Source organism: Myotis myotis, unplaced genomic scaffold (genome assembly GCF_014108235.1).
Source record: "Myotis myotis isolate mMyoMyo1 unplaced genomic scaffold, mMyoMyo1.p scaffold_m19_p_7, whole genome shotgun sequence".
Classification (NCBI taxonomy): domain Eukaryota; kingdom Metazoa; phylum Chordata; class Mammalia; order Chiroptera; family Vespertilionidae; genus Myotis; species Myotis myotis.
In genome coordinates, this window is record NW_023416379.1 from 29327241 (window position 1) to 29349650 (window position 22410).

At 37.9% G+C, this 22410-nt stretch overlaps 1 protein-coding gene across 2 annotated transcripts in view; it reads left to right on the forward strand.

Annotated features, from left to right (window-relative positions):
• Positions 1-59: 59 nt before the first annotated feature.
• Positions 60-22410, forward strand: part of PEX3 (peroxisomal biogenesis factor 3) — a 29024-nt gene continuing 6673 nt past the window's right edge. For both annotated transcript variants that reach the window (XM_036316067.1, XM_036316066.1), the window contains exons 1-9: positions 60-275; positions 6609-6740; positions 13348-13429; positions 16974-17017; positions 18228-18352; positions 18636-18702; positions 18808-18862; positions 19419-19587; positions 21301-21371. In XM_036316067.1, the coding sequence (XP_036171960.1) occupies positions 203-275; positions 6609-6740; positions 13348-13429; positions 16974-17017; positions 18228-18352; positions 18636-18702; positions 18808-18862; positions 19419-19587; positions 21301-21371 (818 nt within the window). In that variant the 5' untranslated portion in view covers positions 60-202. The remainder of the gene's footprint in view (positions 276-6608; positions 6741-13347; positions 13430-16973; positions 17018-18227; positions 18353-18635; positions 18703-18807; positions 18863-19418; positions 19588-21300; positions 21372-22410) is intronic.

The following is a 22410-nucleotide window of genomic DNA, read 5'->3' on the forward strand; positions in this document are numbered from 1 at the left end:
CGCCGCCGGGCTGCTGCAGTCCACGCCCCCTTCCCGCTCGGGTGACAGTCCGCGGAAAGTCGCCTTTGCGATTTCTGGAGAGCACCCAGCGGGGCCACGGCGTTCCTGCCGGGTCGGTGGTCCAGGGCCGGAGACAGAGAAACGGCTTCCTGGTGCCCCCCCGCCCCTCCCCCTAGGCAGCCCGCACCTCCAGGGCCTGAAGATGCTGAGATCGACGTGGAATTTTCTCAAACGTCACAAAAAGAAATGTATCTTCCTGGGCACGGTCCTCGGAGGTGGGTGACAGCGTTCTTGGAACGGGGCGTGGGGCGGAGGGGATGGGAGAGGGGTGGCTGTCTTCTAAAATGGAGAGGCCGGGGCCCGCGGTCCGGCATAGGTAGAGGGGAGTCGTTCAACCCTCTTTGGGGAGCGGGCGACACACCTCCAGTGCTCCCCGTCTCCCCAGTTGTGGCGCGCGTGCCCGTCGCCCTGACACTGCCCTTACTCTGCTGGTCGCCTGTCCTTTGTTCTCACGGACCTGGGAGAACTCGCCACCATAAGTTTCTGTTTAAGGCACCATTCTCGTATAGACACATGTTGTTGTTGTTTAATGCTCTTCTGTTGTTTTTCCTGAGATCCTGGGTTGCTCTTTGGCGCTTGGCTCGGCTTTCCCCCTTCGTACAAGTTTCATAATGATTTTCTAGGAGCTGCCTCGGCTCTGTCCGTCGAGTGTTGTGTGAAGGCGATTTGAACGTTTGTAAGTAGCACCCTGGTGCAGAAGGACAGGACGGTACACACTAGACGAGCGAGGCGCAGGCAGTGCTCAGCTCTGCTTCTGCCGCTTTGGAACGCGAGCTGTGCAGGGAGCTGGGCAGTCGGACGCAGCTCTCCGGGGCGCCGCCTTCCCCAGGCTCCTCGGGCTGGGAGCGACGCCCAGGCAGGACCGAGTTGCAGAGGCTGAAAGGAGATTTAGGAACAGATAGCCATCCCGAGAGCCTGTTTCGTCTTGTGCAGTCATTGCGTAATGACAGGAATGTAAAGGAGCGAATAAAACGCCCGGCGAGATACAGGAGAAGAAAATGTAGGGATGTAAAGAAATGTTTAGAATTTGAGTCTTTTTGAGAAATGTTGTCACTAACTACATGCTTTGGTTACAGAAGCGTGTAAAAAAAAAACAAGGAGAGAAATTTCCCAAGGAGTTGGGCTGTTTTTCTTTTACTATTATTAGATTATATTCTATTATTTCCCTCCCCCCCAAACAATTTGAAATTAACAGTACTCGTAGCATCAGTGATTTAGACCTGTTGCTTCTTGAAAGTTTGATGAGGCAAGGAGAGAGGCTTTTCCTAGTCTCTGAGATCTGTCATAATTTGATAATGAAGAAATGCAAATTTTCACTGAATTTTTTGAAAAAAATTTTTACAGATAAAATGTGTTTTTCTGATATATTCAGCCACTGACATCTGTGTATTTAGGTTATGCTAAGACTGTTGAATCCATTTTATTTGTAGAAGCTAAAGATGTATGTCTGATGGAAGAAGTATAAAAAAGTATTTTTGCCACCACAAAAGGAAATGAAAGAATCTCTCTTTAGCAATCTCAGAAAGACTAGTATACCTTTCAAATTCGTGGAAAAATCTAATGGTACAGTAGGAGCAATCATAGGGGAAGCAAAAGATTATACTTAAGAGGTAGTTATAGATTCTGTCAAAAATCTATTGAGAACTTTATAGTTACACATTAAGAGGAATGAGAAAGAAAGACAAGGTTCAGAGAGACAAAGAAAATAATCCTAGTGTTTTATAACAAAAAAGTTAATCTAAAAGACAAAAAGTAGATGACCTTATGGCCTCATTTTTTTTTCTGCTTCACGGGGAAAGGTCCTATAACATGTTACATTTCAATTCATCTAATTCAAGAAATATTTATCAAGTGCCTGTAGTACTTATCAAACAAAGTAATGTGATTGGAAATAGAGGATTTACAGAGATTTCTAATAGTGCTAGTTACCATTGTGTGCTAAGCTCTTGTATTCAGTGGGGATGACAACAGGATAGTTCTTGTTATCCCCATTCAAGAATGTGGGAACTAGAGCCCTAAGAATTTAAGAAATGTGCCCAGGGTCTCAGAGTTGCTAAGAAGGAAGCTAGAATTCAAATCCAAGTGTGTTAGATCCCAAAGCACATTCTCTTTCCACACTATACTGTTTTGCCTTCACGGACTTAATAGTCTGTTAGAAATGAGAAGTGTCTTAGTCCATTCATGCTGCTGTAACAAAGTACCACAGACTGGGTGGCTTATAAACAACATAAACTTATTTCTCACAGTTCTGGAGGCTGGAAGTCCAAGATGGGGGAGTCAGAATGGTTCATTGAGGGCTTGCTTCCAGGTTGCACACTTGTAGCCTCAAATGGCAGAAGGTGCTGTGGAAACCCTTTCATAAGAATACTAATCCCATGTAGAAGGGCTTCACCCTCATTACCTAAACATCTCCCAGAGACCCCAACTTCTAATACACTCATATCAGGCATTAGGATATCAATATGTGAATTCGGGGCAGGAGGGCACACAAACATTCACAATCTAGCAACAAGTATACAAATAAAGTACAAAACAAGCTGAAAAAATATTATACAGATCAAACTAACAGGTAGCATGTAAGATTATAAAAAAAAAAAATCAAGAAAGGGCTTAATGAAAGCCACATATTAACAGGTTCAAAAGCTAGATATCAACATGTATGCTCCAAGAGGTAGGAAAAAAAATCTAAGTAAAAACTTTGAGGTGCAGGCCTTCTTAAGTAGGGATTTCCTGCATTTTGGGTGAGTAATTGCTTTAGACCAATTTGTACAATTTGAGCAGTTTATGCAAAGACTAGATTTTGGTTCTCAAATTTTTTGACTGGAGGTATTCTTTACACTTTTAAAAATTAAGGACTCTAAAGAGGCTTTTAAAACTTGTATCTAATTAATAGTTGCCATATTAGAAATTAGAACTAAGAATTTTTTTTAAATAACAATTTAAAAAATAGTAAACTTGTAACATATTAACATAATTATTTTCTAACTTAGCAAGAAGAGTGGTATTGTTTTAAATTTTTGCAAATGTCTTTACTGTCTGGCTTAATTGACGAAAGCTGGATTCTCATATTTCATTTTGTACTTAGTCATTTGCAATGCCACAGGTCATATAGCCTCTAAATACGCCACTGTAAACTCATGAGAGAATGGGAATGAGCATCGACCTATGAACCAGGACATCAGGGTTGCACTCCCGGTCAGGTCACAGGCCTGGGTTGTGGGCTCAATCCCCAGGCCAGAATTCTGGCACCAGTCACGATCTGATGCTCCTGAGCTCCATAATTTAGCTAACTAATTTTCTTTCTTCATTCTTATCTTCCTAGAGAGACAAATCTGACAAATCAGAATTTATAAAATTTGAGAATGAGAAACTGAGTAAATTAGAATTTGTGTAGGAACTTAAGTCCTAACTCAAGAAAAATAATGGATTGTGGAACTTTACCCTAAACCAGTATTAGTTTACTAGTTTACTAGGACTGCCATAACAAAGTACCACACACTGAGTGGCTTAAGCAACAGAAATTTATTGCTCATGGTTCTGGGGGCCAGAAGTCTAAGATCAGTGTGTTGGCAGGATTTGTTCGTTTTGGCTGTAAGAGAAGAATCTGTTTCAGAGCCCTCTCCTTGGCTTAGAGATGGCCATCTCCTCCCCGTTGACATAAGAAACGTTCAAACCTGTGGAGAAGTTTGTAAAAGTTTATTTCAGCCAAACCGACATCATGCCAGGAAGCAAGATCTCAGATGTTGACAGTTTTGCAGTTTCTTTTATAAATTTGGGACAAAAGAGGGAATGTATGGAAGATTATGTGAAAGTGAGAAAAGCAAGATACAGAATAGTTAACAAGATTATGTGCTCCCTCCAGGGTGGTTACTCCTTTGAGCTATCTACAAAAGAGGATTATTCTGGCATTTCAAGGTTGTGTTTACCTAGATGCATAAGAACAATGGACAGGGCTTGCTTCAGGCAAAGATAAACCTTTTTATAGGCGGTAGGTGTGACCTGCCCAATTAGGGATTTATGGTCACCCTGTGAGGTTACTTTCAGCCATATTTATTAGAGAGCCTCCTTTTCATCCATATCCCTGTGTCTTCACATCATCTCTCTACACATGCTTGTGTCTAAATTTTCTCTTCTTAAAAGAACATCAATCAAATTGGATTACTCTCTACACATGCTTGTATCTAAATTTTCTCTTCTTATCAGAACACCAGTCATTGGATTAGGGGCCTCCTTAATGACCTCCCTTTAACTTGATTACCTCTGTAAAGACCCTATCTGCAAATACCGTAACATTCTGGAAGTACTGGAGCTTCAACGTGGGACTTCAGGAGGGCACACAGTTCAACCATAGCAATTCATTTTCTCCTTTTAGCTTTAGTTAGAATATACTACATTTATTAAACAAATACAGTAGTTCCTAAAGAATTTTTATCAGACACATTGAGAATCTAATGAAAGCAGTGGACCTCCCCCCTGGAAAACACATACTAATCAAATTTACTATTATTCCAGAAAAATGTTTGCTATACAAAGCTACACACAGGGCATTATTGTAGTGTTTCACTTTACACTATCATTGTTTGAGAAGTAATAATTTTACACATAACTTTTAGCAATCTGTTGTATAAAGAAAGTATAAGCAATTCATTGAGAAGTAACTGTTATATAGCAGTTGCCTGTCAACGAGTTACTTTGTGAAACATCAGTCAATTTCTTCATTTTGTTGGTTTTGTGACACCATCATCAGTTTAGGATAGAGTAAAAAGAAAGGTAGCTATGAAGACAATTATATGAAATTTATTTGTTCCTTAAGCATGATTATAATGCCTTTATTTGTACACAAACATAACAGCAATCATACTTTATTTCTGCCTAATTATTTGTACTACATACCCTTTTATTGAACTTATGTTTAAGGATACGTAACATGTTATCTGTTCATCTATAATGCTTATGTTAGTGAAAATAATTGTGGATGTGTGTTTTTTGCTCTAGAGCAGTAGTTCTCAACCTTCTGGCCCTTTAAATACAGTTCCTCATGTTGTGACCCAACCATAAAATTATTTTCGTTGCTACTTCATAACTGTAATGTTGCTACTGTTATGAATCGTAATGTAAATATCTGATATGCAGGATGGTCTTAGGCGACCCCTGTGAAAGGGTCGTTCGACCGCCAAAGGGGTTGCGACCCACAGGTTGAGAACCGCTCCTCTAGAGTTCCTAGAGGAATGCTTCCTCCCCATCTGTGACAAACAGACCAAATTCAATTATTTAGGTCATGCACAATTATTAGGTTCTTTTTGGTAGATATTAGGGGCCCAGACAGTTGGAGATAGGTGAGGATTAGTTACTCCCCTACAATCTTGTTTGCCAGTTTATAATGAAGCAAATTCTGTCACACATAAAAACATCTGTTAGCAAGGCATAGGAAAACAGTATGATAAGCTTGTTTTATGAATTCAGTGAAATCCCAATGTCCTTTTTGGTGCTACATTTTATCTTATATTTTTTTAAGTATTATATATTGATTGAAGAAAAGATGAAAAATACAGAGGAGCGAACAGAAGAAAAAAAGCATCTGTTATCCCACTATTCAACAATGATAATTATTTATTATATGTTAGAAATTAAAGCCCATCTGTTTTTCTATGCAGTTGCTTTGCTTACATTAAAAAGAAAGACTTCTTATTTTATCATCTAAAATATAACATGGTTATCTCCTTGAGTCATTAACTATTTCATAATGTGGTTTTTAATAGCTACATCAGATTCCATTGTATGGATAGACCATAATTTATTTAAGCAGTTCCCTATTGCTGGTCATTTAGAATATTTCCAGTTTACTATTAAAGACTTTGTAGACTTAATTCCTTTGTTTTTCATACCTAGTCCTTATGTATCTGTCTATCTTTGGCTGTTAAAATGATAATCTCCTTTTCCTTTTCTTTAAGTTACAATTCTTATATAATTCTTTAATTTATATTTTTAAAAGTTGTAATTTTAGCATTTTGCTAATATAAGCATTATCTATACTAATAAAAGAGTAATATGCTAATTAGACTGGGAGACCTTCCCCACAACCTTCTGGACAAAGCCATGGTGGTGGGGCCGAGGCAGAGGCAGTTAGGGGCAATCAGGCCAGGAGGGGAGGGCAGTTGGGGGCGATCAGGCCGGCAAGGGGGTGCAGTTGGGGGTGAGAAGGCCAGCAGGCAGAGTGGTTAGGGGTGATCAGGCAGGCAGGCAGGTGAACGGTTAGGAGCCAGTGGTCCCGGGTTGCGAGAGGGATGTCCGACTGCTGGTTTAGGCCCGGTCTCTGTGGAATCGGGCCTAAACCGGCAGTCGGACTTCCCCCGAGGGATCCCAGATTGGAGAGGGTGCAGGCTGGGCTGAGGGACACCCTTCCCCTCACCCCCCCCCCCCCCCCCCGCACAAATGTCTTGCACCAGGCCACTAGTATTTTAATAAAGCAGGTTAAAATACTGTTTGGAATATTTAATACACTAGTTATTGGATTAATATACTAGCTTGTTTTAAATATAAAATTTTAGGAATATATATCCTGGGGAAATATGGACAGAAGAAAATCAGAGAAATACAAGAAAAGGAGGCTGCAGAATATATTGCTCAAGCACGACGACAGTATCATTTTGAAAGTAACCAGAGGACTTGCAATATGACAGGTAAGGCCAGAGAAAAATTTACACATGTACAAAGTTATTTAATAATTTATAGTAATTTTTTTATTTATAAGTTTTTTTTATTAAATCTTTATTGTTCAGATTATTACAGTTGTTTCTCTTTTTCCCCCATAGCTCCCCTCCACCCGGTTCCCACCCCACCTTCTGCCCTTACCCCCCACTGTCCTCATTCATAGGTGTACGATTTTTGTCCAGTCTCTTCCCGCACCCCCAAACACCTTTCTACCCCGAGAATTATCAATCCACTCCCTTTCTATGCCCCTGATTCTATTATATTCACCAATTTATTCTGTTCATCAGATTTTTTATTCACTTGATTTTTAGATTCATTTGTTGATAGATATGTATTTGTTGTTCATAATTTTTATCTTTGCCTTTTCTTCTTCTTCCTCTTCTTAAAGAATACCTTTCAGCATTTCATATAATACTGGTTTGGTGGTGATGAACTCCTTTAGCTTTTTCTTATATGTGAAGCTCTTTATCTGACTTCAATTCTGAATGATAGCTTTGCTGGGTAGACTAATCTTGGTTGTAGGTTCTTGCTATTCATCACTTTGAATATTTCTTGCCACTCCCTTCTGGCCTGCATAGTTTCTGTTGAGAAATCAGCTGACAATCGTATGGGTACTCCCTTGTATGTAACTAACTGTTTTTCTCTTGCTGCTTTTAAGATTCTCTCTTTGTCTTTTGCTCTTGGCATTTTAATTATGATGTGTCTTGGTGTGGTCCTCTTTGGATTCTGTTTGTTTGGGGTTTTCTGCGCTTCCTGGACTTGTAAGTCTGTTTCTTTCACCAGGTAGGGGAAGTTTTCTGTCATTATTTCTTCAAATAGGTTTTCAATATCTTGCTCTCTTTTAGATTGCAAAGGGCCAGGACTTTCATATGCAAAAGCCTCTGGGCACAGCTTGGGGGGGGGGGGGGGTCGCAGGGAATCAACAGGATGAGCAAACAGCTATGGCTAATCCTCAGCCCTGCCCTAAGAGGCCCTGAGTCTCAGTGTCCAGCAGTAATCGCTGCAAGCACCTCTGAGAGAAAGCCGCCCTCGAGTTCTGCCCGATGCCAGACAGTCTAATTTCTCCCCGTATGAGTCTGGGTCCCCAAAGACTCACCTGGAACTGGAGTTCAGAGCAGTCGGGAGCTTGTGTCTCCTTCCCGATTAAAAAAGACAACTGTTTCCTCAGTTGCCAGCCCTTTCCACGTGCGCCTCCATACCTCTGCACTTCCGCACCTCCTCTGAGTCTCGGTGTGCTTTTCTCTTTCCTTCTAGTTGTAGAATTTCCACTCAACCTGCCTTCCTGTGGTTCTGGATGATGTCCGTTTTGTCTTTTAGTTGTATTTTTGAAGTGGTTGTGCAAGGCAGCAATTTCAGGTGTTTACCTATGCCGCCATCTTGGTTTCTCCTGACTTATATTAATTTTTATACCTCCAGGACAGAAAAGGCAAAGGAAGAATGATAAAATCTAGCAAGTATTTAATTCATGATTTAACTAAATTACATGTGGATTTTTAAAATCAATATGCAATATAAACGTTCACTCATTCATTTTATTTATTCATTCAGCAAATAATTTTGGTACCCAACAGTGTTTTTTGAAAACAGAAGGTGAATGATTTTAAAAAAAAAAAAAAAAGGTCCGTGACCTTCAGAATTTATGTGCTAGTGAGAGAAAAACAGGATACAGGATAATCATCAAATAAGTAACTTTGAGCAGTGACAGCTTCTATAAGGAGAATAAAGCTGTGGGAAGGGTGGGGTTGCTCTTTAAGATAAGGCAGTCTGGAGAGACAGGCCTCTTTGAGGATAAATCAAGTGATAAAATGGAGGAAGCCATGCAAAAGCCAAAATGCCTGAGGTGGGAACCAGCGTGGCACATTCAAGAAACAGCACAGAGGCTATGTACCTAGAGCAGTGGTGGCAAACCGTGGCTCGCGAGCCACATGCGGCTCTTTGGCCCCTTGAGTGTGGCTCTTCCACAAAATACCACGTGCGGGTGCGTACGTACAGTGCGATTGAAACTTCATGGCCCATGCACAGAAGTCGGTTTTCGGGAAGGAGATAGACAAAAACAAGTATACAAGACGAGTGTGGATGGGAGAGTTGGAAGGGGTCGACCTCAGCGAATGTACCTCAATCAGATTGAGGACATTTTTAGCAACGGCCAGCTTAGGAGTACCCTAATTAAGTTAATAACAATGTACCTTGCAGCGGGAAGGCCGGGGAGGGTTGGAGGACAGGAGTAGTGGGGTAAGAGATCAACCAAAGGACTTGTATGCATGCATATAAGCATAACCAATGGACATAAGACACTGGGGGATAGGGGAGGCTAGGGGAATGTCTAGGGCGGGGGGCGAAAAATGGACACATATGTAATACCCTTTGTATTACTTTAAGCAATAAAAAAATAATAATAAAATACAAAAAAAATCATCCTGAAATAGTAAAAAAATAAAAATAACACTGTACCTACCTATATAGTTTAAGTTTAAAAAATTTGGCTCTCAGAAATTTCAATCGTTGTACTGTTGATATTTGGCTCTATTGACTAATGAGTTTGCCGACCACTGAGCTAGAGCAATGAGCAGTGAAAGAGTGATAGGAAGTAAGGCTGCAGGTAGGCTTGATCCCATTGGGCCTTATCTGTCATAGGAAACAGTCATAAGTTTGTTAAATTTACAGTAAGCAACTACACACCTGTAAGTTTAGCACTATAGTATATAGTCATGCAGTGTTAATTAATGGTAATAATTTAACTTCCAGAGCTAGAAACCTACTGGGCGAATGCCATACCAAAATCATTCGAATGGCATAACTCCTGAAAAAGTTAGTTCTCAAATCCATGTCGAACCTGGTGGGGTTATTTTGGGGGAAAGGTGGGGCTTAAAAAATATTTAAAGCTTAATCCTTTCACTAACATTTTTTCAAGAACAGTTAATTTAGAACAAATTTATAAAGGTAAATTTTCTTTGTGAAATTTTAAAAGTAAAATTTTTTTCAGAGTTGAAAAGACTTTTATTTTTAGTTCAGCTCCATTTGACAGATAAAGAGGCTGATATTAGGAGGTAAAGAGACACATCTAAAATAGCTGGAGTATGATTTTTATATTTAAAATGATAATACTTAATTCTATAAAGCAAATAGTAATCATAAATACTGGATAAGGCACAATGAGTAAGAGCAAAGGCTCAAGGGTAAGTCAGATCTGGTTCAGTTACCAGTTTTGCCTTGTAATATCTGTTGGGGGGGGGGGGGCAAATCTAAATCCTAGTTCTCTCCTTTATAAAATTATCATCATAAAACCCAGTTTGTGAATGTTTTGTGATGTGATGAGATAATACAGATAAAGTGCTTCGTATACAATACTCAGTAAAGAACTTTTTTTAAAATGGCATAATCATTTAAATTGATATTTAGTATTCAATACAGTGGTGCTACCAAGGACATTTGAATGCATTTTTAAAGTCTAAGAACAATCCAGTTTTGCTTCAGAAAATTGAAAAAGGTAGGTCCTGGAGTCTCAAAATATATCTCGGTTTGGCATGGATCCTAGTGTCAGTTTGTCCTCTGGAGAGCAGACACTAAGATGGGATTAGATGTGGGAGAAATTAATTGGAGGAAGCACCTATGAAGAATAAAGGGGAGGGAGCAGAAGTAGACAAGGAAATCCTTTGGACCACAGTGCAGGTCTGACCAGTGAATGGAAAGGGAGAAGGAGGGAAGATTAGGTAAGAAGAGTCTCTGTGTACAGTGCAGTTCTCAGAAGGTTTCAGCAGGCCAGTGTGGAGTTCTCAAGCCAAAGTCCCCTGGTAGATGTGTGTCAGGATGGCCGAATGGTGTAAGGCACCAGACTCAAAGTTCCCTGTTAGAGGAGTCCCACGGGAATGGGCCTGCTTCAGTATCCCCACTGAGCATTCTCATTGGCTGGGAGCAGTGCAGGCATGGTAATGGTCCATGAGGGGTGGCAGCTGTGGCTATCAGCTAACAATCTCCTCCCAGAAGAAGATGTGGTGGCACATTTCCATGACCATCTCAGCCCTCAGATGAATAAATAGCTGACCACAGGCAATTCAAAATAAAATATGGTAATCAATATAAGCCAAAATATAGGTTCTGAAAAACTTTCCAAATTAGCTTTCTGGTATACATTGATAATGGGGTTACAAATCATGTGATTAAATTTCTATCATTTTGAATAAGATGTAATGGATATACTATAACAAATTTAGTACTTTTAGGTAAATGTAGCTAGTTTTTCTGCCCAAGAAATTATCTCCAACTTGAAAGATAGCATCTAATGACTGTGCTTCTGTGCCCTGACTGTTGGCTTTATCTTCTTCATGATTTTACTAAAGATTTGGAAGGAATGCTTATCAAATTTACAAATGACACAGTGCTTGGGTGCATAGCTGACACTGTAAATAAAGTTTTAAGATGCAAAATAGTCTTGTCTCATATAAGTGCTAGATTGGGATAAGTGAATTGTCTGCATTAAAAGTCAGTGGTACAGATAGAATTATCTAAGCTTGCTTGGAAGCAGGGTGTATGAGTAACGGTTGGGAATTCTAAATGAGCATAGGCTTGTTCTGAACAAATAGTATGCTGTTACTTATTTAGGGATACTAATTTAATCTGAGACTTTAGTAAGAAAGTCTGTGGTTCAGATCAAAAGTAGTTACAGCATGTTCTGCAGTAGTCAGAGTACGTACGGGTCCATTTCTGCCTCTCACACACATGTTAAGAAGATACAAACTAGAATGTGTCAGAAGACGCTAAGTAAGGGTAATAATAAGCACAAACACTTACTGAGCATTTCCATGTGCAGAGAAGCAGTGTTTTAAATGCTTTATATGTCTCAATCCTTACAACCATCCTGTGAGGTACAGCTAGTGTCATTCTTGGTTTACAGATGAGGATACTGAGGCACAGAGAGGTTAAGTTACTTGCTTAGGGTCATACACATACATGGCTGGTGAAGGGTTGTCTTGTGATTTGTGGTTGTACTGGATATGTTTATCATGGAGACCAAATGGCTAAAAAAGACATGAATGCTGTATTGAACCAGATACAGAATTACATTTGTTCAGTGTTCATACAGACGGCTAGAAGAGAAGAGTAGACTTGTCTTTGGTTCAATAGGCTAAAGTGGAAAGTAAAAAGCTCCTACCTCTCAGGAGAATTATTAAAGAGATTCTCCTCAAATCATGTTTTACTACACAATCTTTAAACTCGTTCCCTACTAACTCCATTTGCTGAATGTAGGACTCTAGCCTTGCTTGTTCTGGGGAAGGTAACATATCATGTTTGGCCAAATATAGATAGACAAGTACACTAAGAGATAAGCCACCTTTTACTCAGTTGGCTCTGAGCTACTACTTGAGTTAATATTCTAAATACCTCAGGTGGGCCCTGGCAGATATTGCCCAGTGGTTGGAGTGTTGTCCGGTGCACCAAAGGGTCACAGGTTCAATTCCCAGTCAAGGGCCGGTACCTGGGTTGCAGGTTTGAACCCAGGCCCCTGTTGGGGTGTGTGCAGGAGGCAACCAACAATGTCTCTCTCTCACATTGATGTTTTTCTCTCTCTCCCTCCCTCTTCCACTCTAAAAAGCCAAAGGAAAAAATATCCTCAGGTGAGGATTAACAAAAACAAATAAATACCTGGAGTGATTTGATCCCACAGCTTGAGGAAGTATGCTAAAGCTGCATAGTACAGTACTGAAATAAATGTCTAGAGTCGGTTAAAAGCTGAATGTTCTATAGAAAAAATAATGTGGATTTTGTAATTAATAAGCCTTGCCTACAGGAAGTAAAAAACATACACTAAAGTTTTCCCTTTTAGAATGTGAGATTTATAATTGACTTTTTTAAAATTATTACTTATTTAGTGTTATAAACTCATTTTAAATTTATATGTGTACATTTTCCCAATACTTCTTATACCATGCATAGAGCCATAAATGAAACAACTCCTATAAATTACATGTAATCTTTCTTCCATAGAGTACTGTATTTTATTTTATCTTCATGTTACTCTTGGGAGTTACAGGCAGTAGCCATTGGCAAAACTAAAAGTACGGCTTAGCAACTCTTCATTCCTAGCCTGGTGACTTTTGCTGAGCCTATAATAAATGCTTATCACTTTGTAGTGTTTAATATATAAGTGTTTTTCTAAAATTAGAAGTAAAATGTGAAGCAAAAAGTATAGCTAAACATAAAAATGTTATTTTATTATATCAGAAATAGACTTTTTTTGTAAAGAAAATTTGGAGAGTACAGAAAATAGAAAAAAAAGAATCACCCATAATCCATAGCCCAGATGCCATCACTGTTGGCATCTGGGAATAATTCTTCCCATACTTTTTCCTATGTATACTTGTTTACATTGCTATAATCATAGTATGTATAAAATTTTGTTCACTTAACATAAGCAGATAAATGATTTATTAGCATATTATCCATTTTTATTAACATTAATAATAATTATTTGAAAACTCTAATCCTGGCCTTCCTCCCAGCCTAAAACAATGTGCATTTCTCAGGGAAGGCAGTCAGTCATAGCACTGTGACCTCTCTTATTTTCTGTTTGTGTTACAGTGCTGTCCATGCTTCCAACACTGAGAGAGGCCTTAATGCAGCAACTCAATTCTGAGAGCCTCACAGCTCTGCTAAAAAACAGGTAAATGCAAGGTACAGTATTTTTTTACTTATATTCTGCACTTAAAGTGTGTACAATTCACTGAAATACTTTTCAAACATCTTTGTTTCCTTGTTTTTTTTCTAATTAAAGCTTACAATATATAGGCTTATTTGAAAAAAAATACTAACTATATCTTTGAATTCATATTTTATTTTGTCCATTTATTTATACTCTACCTTGATGCACAAAATATTTGGGTGAACAAATATTTATATACATTCTGGTTTTTATATAAATCTTATATCACTGACATTACTCAGAAATGTAATTATTGAGTCCTTATGGAATGTGTTTCTGAACCAAATACTAAGTTATGTTGAACAGTGGGCTTCTTAGAGAGTTTACAATTTAAGAGGTAAATCATGTGAACATGCATTTTAGGTAAATAAGGCATATGAACTTACATTTTATTTTATTTTTTTCTTTATTGATTAAGGTATTACATATGTGTCCTTATCACCCCATTGCTCCCCCCCTCCACCCCCCTGAACTTACATTTTATATTATTTACAAAGTGAAGTACAAATACAACATGAGCAACAGTAATGATAATTTACCTTACCATGACAGTTTACTGGCTACACAGCACTTTCACACACAGGACCTTGTATATGGAGTGCAGTATGTGTTGGGTATTCTAATTTGGTGGTGCTGTGTAAATTTGAGAAGAGCTCTAGAAAGAAATGGCTTCTTATTTTAATGGACAAGATGGAGGAAAATGGTCTTAAATAAGTTTTAATCATTGTGGCCTTACTGAAATATTCACTTTCCTAGTAATCATCCTTCAATATCCAGGGGAAGAAAGTGCTATTTCTTCTTTTTTTAAAATATATTTTATTGATTTTTTACAGAGAGGAAGGGAGAGAGATAGAGAGCCAGAAACATCGATGAGAGAGAAACATCGATCAGCTGCCTCCTGCACACCTCCCACTGGGGATGTGCCCGCAGCCAAGGCACATGCCCTTGACCGGAATTGAAACCGGGACCCCTCAGTCCGCAGGCCAACACTCCATCCACTGAGCCAAACCAGTCAGGGCGAAAGTGCTATTTCTAAACTCTCTCTGTGCCAGGCCCAGTGCAGATACCTTACATGCATGCTCCCATTTAATTTTCACATTGAATTAATTTTCACATTTGTTCCATTTAATTTTCACAATATCCTTGTGAGGCAGATTATTCATTCATTTTGCACATAGGAATTTACTGCTCAGATAGCTTCAATAGCAAGCTGGAAAATGTCTTTGAAACATTTTCTGTATTCAGAGAATACCTCCCAAAGTAACAATAGATTTGTGTACTTGGAAATTTTTTTATCTGATTAAAATGTAATTCTATGATAAGGGGTTTTCCTTCTAAATTTCATCTTTATTAGAGGTTGATATAATTTCACCATTACTTACAGATGTAAGTTCAGTTTATGTTAGTTCATATAATTATATGAAGAAGAAACATATCAGCAGATTACTCCCAAGTAAATCTTTAATTATCACATGTATATCCATAAATAGGGGATAAATAAATATGTATATAAGTAGGGAATAAAAATGTATTTTAATTATCTTAAGTTTTAGTTTTATTAGGGAGACATGACAAATGAAATAAGTAAGTAGCACTTTTATAAAAGCAACATAAAAACAGTGGCATTCTTCCTTCTTGGTGACTCTTTCCTGCAAGACTCTAGGTTCCCTGTGATAATTAACAAAGGGTCTCTTTCCCTTTAAGACATTGCCATCCTAGGAAAGAAGTAGATGAAATAAATTATAATTCAAGACATAGTATGTTTGATCTGTGGTTTAAAAAAATGCAAAAGCAAAATGTGGGGTGAAGATGTGTTGGGCTAGAGAAAACAGGGATTCGTTTTGAAGGCTAATCTTGGACAGCTTTACAGAAAAGGTGTCATTCCTCTTTTCTTACTCCATTGCAGAGAAGAGAATTTCTTAAGTTCCTAAGAGTTAAAAATGGGCAACAGTTGTAATTCACTGTTTCCTTCTTATATCTCATTATTATTTTTCCTTACCTTCCTTTTGATTTGAAATTACTGTTTGCAGTTTGAAGAAAAAAAATGTCCATTTGAAAGACATTTGCATAAAGCGGGACTTGAACCCTTACAAAGTATAATTAAATAGGCCTCCAACCTAATGATTGTTTTTGTATTAGTTTTCAGTCAACTAAGGTCTCTTATAAGTCTGTCAAGCAATTTACTTTTCTCTTTAAACTAATTATGATAATAGCTGATCAGAAATAAAGAAAAGATTTGGTAGTCTTATTTTGTAAGTTTAGCAAATAGGCTTCCGTCACTGTTTTTAGTACTTGGCATTCTTATTGAAGATCGATAATGACAATGATGTTTTGGTGACAAAGAATCTTTAACATCTTCTATCATAAAAGAAATAGAACACTTTGAAAGGATTAGTTTAATTCTTAAGACATTTTAGTGACACTAAATAATTCAAAGTATGAATTCATGATGTATTTTATCTCTTTGAACGTATGTTCATATAAGTATATAAATACACATATATGTACTATCTTAGTCTGCTGAAGAAGCTTAGAATTGCTACCCAGTAGTGATGAATATCTTTAATCAAAGGTTGCCATCTCAGGCTACCTTTTCCTGCAACCAGGAAGTAGGACTCTTGGAGAAATAGCTGATTTCAGGTCTGCATCAAGAAATGAACAAGATAAACACAGACAGTTTTTTATGTCAGTAAGCAAGGAAGCTATCAAAGACTAAATGGGGTCATGTCAAAAGGATTCAGGAACTAACCTGAATAGTTCCCCCCCACTTGGTCAAAGATGGACAGTTTGAACATTAATAAGAATAAGTGAGTTGAAATACATCAAATATGTATTTAAATTCATGTGTCTGTAATGATACTTTAAAGCAAAAAAATACTTCATTATTTACCTTTGAATGATTATAGAATCTACTTCATTATATGTAAAATGGTAAATGTGGGGAAAAATAAACATTGTTTCTGTTTTTCCTACATGATTTTATAATACATACTAGAGGCCCAGTGCATGAAATTTGTGCCCTTGAGGGGGGTCCCTCAGCCCAGCCTGCACCCTCTCACAGTCCGGGAGCCCTGGGGAGCGGGCCTAAGCCATCAGTAGGACATCCTTAGTGCTGCCACCGAGTCAGGAGAGGCTCCCACCACTGCTGCTGTGCTTGCCAGCCAAGAGCTTTTGCGTTGAGTGCCTGCCCCCTGGTGGTCAGTGCACGTCATAGCAATTGGTTGTTCTGCCGTTTGATTGACTTGCATATTAGCCTTTTATTATATAGGATATGCATATGCTCTGAAAGAGGAAAAAAGACTAGAAGGATATATACCAATATGCTAGTGCAAATAGTTGTTATTACTGGTTACTGAAATTATAGTTGTTTTTTACTATATTTTGTGGGTTTTGTTTTTGCAGTTACCCTGTAATAAACTATAATTAAATATACAGTTATAAAATGCAAAGTTTTCTGTTAGATGATCTGAATATTATTTTCATATATTCTGATTTTTTTCTTTAGGCCTTCAAACAAGTTAGAAATATGGGAAGATCTGAAGATAATAAGTAAGCTTACATACTCTATAACAGCAGCACATCCTTAAAATATTTCTGAAGGGAAAATTTTGTACTCTATGTTGATGACTCTTCTTTATCTCATAGAGTTGTCAGGATTAGATAATTTTCATAAAACAAGTAGTTCAGTGTCTGGTCATAGAAAGTACTGAGTATTAATAGTGTAGGTGGTATTATTGTATTGTTATGATAATATGTACACCTGTCCTAGACTATATATGCTTATACTAGGTACTGATATCTGCAATATTATACTTTAAAGTTTTTATTCCAACCCAGATAGTAACTTTACTTTGTATTGTGTGCACACTTTCATTAGTGATAAAAGTTTGAAGCAAAGAACTGTCCTAGCACATATATATATCCATGTCTTATAACTTCATACTATCATTCCTCCATTTTCCCATCCATTCAACTAAACTTTATCAACTGAATCATGCTTAAGGCTTCCTGTTTGAAAATAAATCTTTGTAGTACCCTCTTTTTCCTTTGATCTATTATGCAGTCTCACACCCCTATATAATACCAAATATTTCTACATTCCCTTCTCCTCACTCCCACTCACTCTTTGACACACTACAGCCTGGATTCTACTCCCATGTCTCCACCCATGGAGATCTTGCAACATTAGTAGTAACTTTTATGTTGCTAAATCCACTGGACATTTTTCTCCTGTGGACCTCATGGCAGCAGTCAACACCTTTGCACTCTCCTCTGTTTTGAACACTGTTCTATGCTACTGTGACACCTCATCTCCAGATGTCTCCTTGTGTTTCTGTGCCTTCCCCTACCCTTTAATGGGCTCATCCTCCTTTGCCTGCCTTTGAAAGCTGGAGTTCTTCCAAGCTTAGTAAAATTCTTTTACTCTGAATTAGCTCCCTGGGAAAACCAGAGTTCTGAGGCTGCAACTCTTAGTGCTTCCCAGTCCTTTCTTATTTAACTTTTTAAAGTTAATAATATGTAATCCTTCATTCAATATATTGCTTAATGTTTTAATTAAGAGATCATACCTAATGTACATTAAAAAGTTATGAGATAGACTTTGAAATATTTTGAATTGACATATTTTTGTATTTGAAACAGTTACAAATGTATTTTTAAGTCATCTTATGAAAAAATAACCATAGCAATGATGCGTGTCTTTACACATTTATTTGTGTTTTAATAATAGTACCAATGGTTGTTTTTTTCCTCTATGAAGGTTTTACAAGAAGTATTGTAGCTGTATATAGTACATGTATGCTGGTGGTTCTTTTGCGAGTCCAATTAAACATTATTGGTGGATATATTTACCTGGATAATGCAGCAGTTGGCAAAAATGGCACTGTAAGTGGAATAAACTTAAAATAGATAGTGCCCTTTGTTTCAAGAGGTTCTAATTTTAACCGAATATTACTACTTTTGATAATTTCTCTAAATTAAATATCTTTATATTTCATGTGATTTTAAACTTTTAGCATTATTATTTTTTATATTTTGAAACTAGACTTTTTGTTATGTTAAAGAATTTTATATTGCCCATTCATCCAGGTCCTGAAAATCTCAGCTCAAGTTACATTGAAAATATTTACTAATAATATTGTGTAATTTAACCTTCTATTTTGTACAGACAGTCCTTGCTCCCCCAGATGTCCAACAGCAATATTTATCAAGTATTCAACACCTCCTTGGAGATGGTAAGATTCTTATTTGTGACCTGTAAACTAATTGTAATTCATTCATTTGTATTATTGAGGAATTTGAAAAGTAAACAAGGCTTTATGTTTGTTTTCTTTTAATAGGCCTGACAGAGCTGATCACTGTCATTAAACAAGCTGTGCATAAGACTTTAGGAAGGTGAGGCATTTTGCTTCGGCTTTTCTGACTTCTGATTCTAATGAATAAAAGAAAAATTAGAATTGTTCTAGCGAAGCTAGTAACTTGACAAAGGTTGTTCATGAAATTCTTTGTAAGCTAGTAAGAGACATAGCCCTTGGATATTGCATTGTGGAATCCATTTTCTGTGTTAGTAACGACCTTTTGATACTGAGGATAAACTCTTAATGTTTCATTGTTTTGTATTGATTTCCAAACCAGAAATATTTGGATTGTGGGTTAAAAACCTACTTTAAAATTTGCCTCTGAGGCTTTTATCTCCCACTTATACTGGTAATGTCTATAATTACAGTGGGAATTTTCTTGCGAAATCTGCAGCAAGATTTTTCTTGGCTCTGTAGTAATGCCCCTTAACTGATGGCTGATTTCTTAATCTACTCAAGTGATTTCACAGTCAGCAGTTTCAGGTTTGACTGGATAAAACAGGATCTCAGATAGTAACCTGATAGGAAAAAAGTGTGTGTAGGATGTATGGTATAGTTTCAATTAATCCCAATTTCCTTTTCTCTGTTTCTAGTGTTTCTCTTAAACATTCTTTGTCCCTTTTGGACTTGGAGCAAAATCTGAAAGAAATCAGAAATCTCGTTGAGGAGCATAATTCTTCCTCTTGGACTAATAACAATGGATATAAATCTTTATTATGCCATTATATGATGCCAGATGAAGAAACTCCATTAGCGGTTCAGGTACTTAATTCATGACCATTTAACCAAAGCTCTTACTCTATATATTTAAATTTTTTACTGTCTCTTAAAATGTAGATTTCTGAGTCTCTTAAAATGTAAATATTTGAAAAATATATATTTCAATAATTTAAATAAAACTCATTAATTTAGTAAACAAATTTCATATGATTTCTAGTTAGAAACATTTATAATTTTAGATATTCATCAAATTTTTATTGAGTATTAGTTATGTGACAAGTACTATGATGTATGATTAGGATATAAAATGAATAGGACATGCTCATTACATGTGAGAAGCTCAGGAGACAAATTCAGTTCATGTGGCTAGAGAATATTGTATTTCTATGAGATCAAGTAGCAGAAGATAGAGCTAGCCCAGCCGGTGTGGTTGAGCATCAACCTATAGACCAGGAGGTCATAGTTCAATTCCTAGTCAGGGCACATGCCTGGATTTCTGGCTCGTTCCCAGCAGGGGGCCTGTAGGAGGCAGCCGATCAATGATTCTCTCTCATCATTGATGTTTCTTTCTCTCTCTGCCTCCCCCTTCCTCTCTGAAATCAATAAAAATATATTTTAAAAAAAAGAAAGGTAAATTTTAATCAGGCCAGTTACCACTATCACATTTGTTTTTTAAAATAAATCAATGATGGCACTATCTAAGTGGACTGAAGGAAGTTGTCATCTAGTTGAGAAACAAAGAAAGCCTAATCTAGCAGTTGCCCACCATGGTGTTGCTGCACCTTTGTGTTTCAGGCAGTTGTGATTTACGTTATTCATTGATTAAGAATAATAAAAATGCCAAAGAGTGCAGGTTCTGTATCTCATTTTAAAATAGTTATTGGCTTTTTCATATGTAAGTGGATTGCACCCATGCATCTTTCACTGGACAACTAGAGAAGGCTTAGACCAGAAAGGTCCCTATGCCATACCTTAGCATGAGAACAAAGAATGCCATATATTTCATTGCCTGTAGGTTTCCAGCCCCTTCCCTAAAGACCCCAAAGATAGACCTGTTGGGTGTTGAGATATTTTGTATTCATGAGGAGGCCAAAAATAAATTGCAACCCGTTTAAGGCATCCCTGCAGGATGGATGGAGGCTAAAATGAACCAGCAGAACAGATGGGACAGAATTAATAAAAGAAATAGGAGAAAACTTACTAACAAGCCAGAATCTCAAGGAGATGTGATAAGAGTATTTAAAAAAGCATTCTAGAATTTTAAAATTTAGCTGTGGAACTAAAAAAAAAATGATTCAAAAGAACAGATGTAGAGAGGAATAGTGAGCCAAATATTACCTGAATTGAGTTAAAACCTGAAACTTCAGATTGAAAGGACACACAGAGCCCCAGACTAGTGTAGATTGGTCCAAAAGATACATATATATCCTGATAAAATGTCTTTCCAATAACGGGGGAAAAAAATCGCAGGCCTCTGCAACCACAAGGACTGTTTTGTTCTTTGCAAATATATGCTAGAAATGTGTCTAAGAGGGCCCAGATAAACAAAGATCTTACAAAGTATTATGATTTTCTTTGATTTATCTTTAAAAGCACATGAGTCTTTACAGTTCTTTTATAGTTTAACATTTTTTGCTTGTTGGTAGAACATAGACTTTAGGATTTCATCAACTCTGGAGTTTATTAATATGACTAGTTTCATCATAACCCTGTGCTAATATTTGAAACCTGAAGTATGGCATTTTAATTTCATAGGCCTGTGGGCTTTCTCCTAGAGATGTTACCACTATTAAATTACTCAATGAAACTAGAGACATGTTGGAAAGGTATGTATACTGTATGTAACAGAGAACATGTGTTTCTGTTTTGATTGTACTCTTACCATTTTTAGTCCTTCTTGAAAAACATATTCAACATAATCTCTTGTCAAAATTAAATTTTGAATCTGTTGCCCTGCCTTTAGGTAGGATTTCCTACTGAAACTAGTGGTTCTCTTATTAGGGTGGGGAGGGAAGCAGAGATTTTTTTCAGCATACTCATGCCTGGCCCACTTACTTCCCTAGCCTAGAGAGTCTATATACTAGTTGAGGGACTGGAAGATAGTGTTTATATTTTGAATAAAGCTTTCAGGGATAATTCTGGTATACCCTGTGTATACTAGTGTCTTTCTCTCTTTCTCTCTCTCTCTCTCTCTATCTTAGGATAGAATATAATGTTTCTAAAACTTTGAGTGATAAAAATTTCACATCTTGCCCTAACCAGTTTGGCTCAGTGGATAGAGCGTCGGCCTGCAGACTCAAGGGTCCCAGGTTCGATTCCGGTCAAGGGCATGTACCTTGGTTGCGGGCACATCCCCAGTAGGAGATGTGCAGGAGGCAGCTGATCAATGTTTCTCTCTCATCAATGTTTCTAACTCTCTATCCCTCTCCCTTCTTCTCTGTAAAAATCAATAAAATATATTTAAAAAAAAATTTTTTTTTCACATCTTCCCTAAATTGGGTATTACTTAGCGCTGCCGCAGAGGCGGGAGAGGCTCCCGCCACCGCTGCTGTGCTCACCAGCCATGAGCCCAGCTTCTGTCTGAGCAACACTCCCCCTGTCGGAGCCCACTGACCACCAGGGGGCAGCTCCTGCATTGAGCATCTGCCCATTGGTGGTCAGTGCGTGTCATAGCAGCCGGTTGTTCCACCATTGGGCCAAAACCGCTCTCCGACATCCCCCAAGGGGTCCCAGATTGTGAGAGGGCACAGGCCAGGCCAAGGGACCCCACTGGTGCACAATCAGGGCTGGGGAGGGACTCGGGAGGTTGGCCAGCTGGGGAGGGACCACGGGCGGCTCCAGGGTGTGTCCAGCCCATCTCGCTCA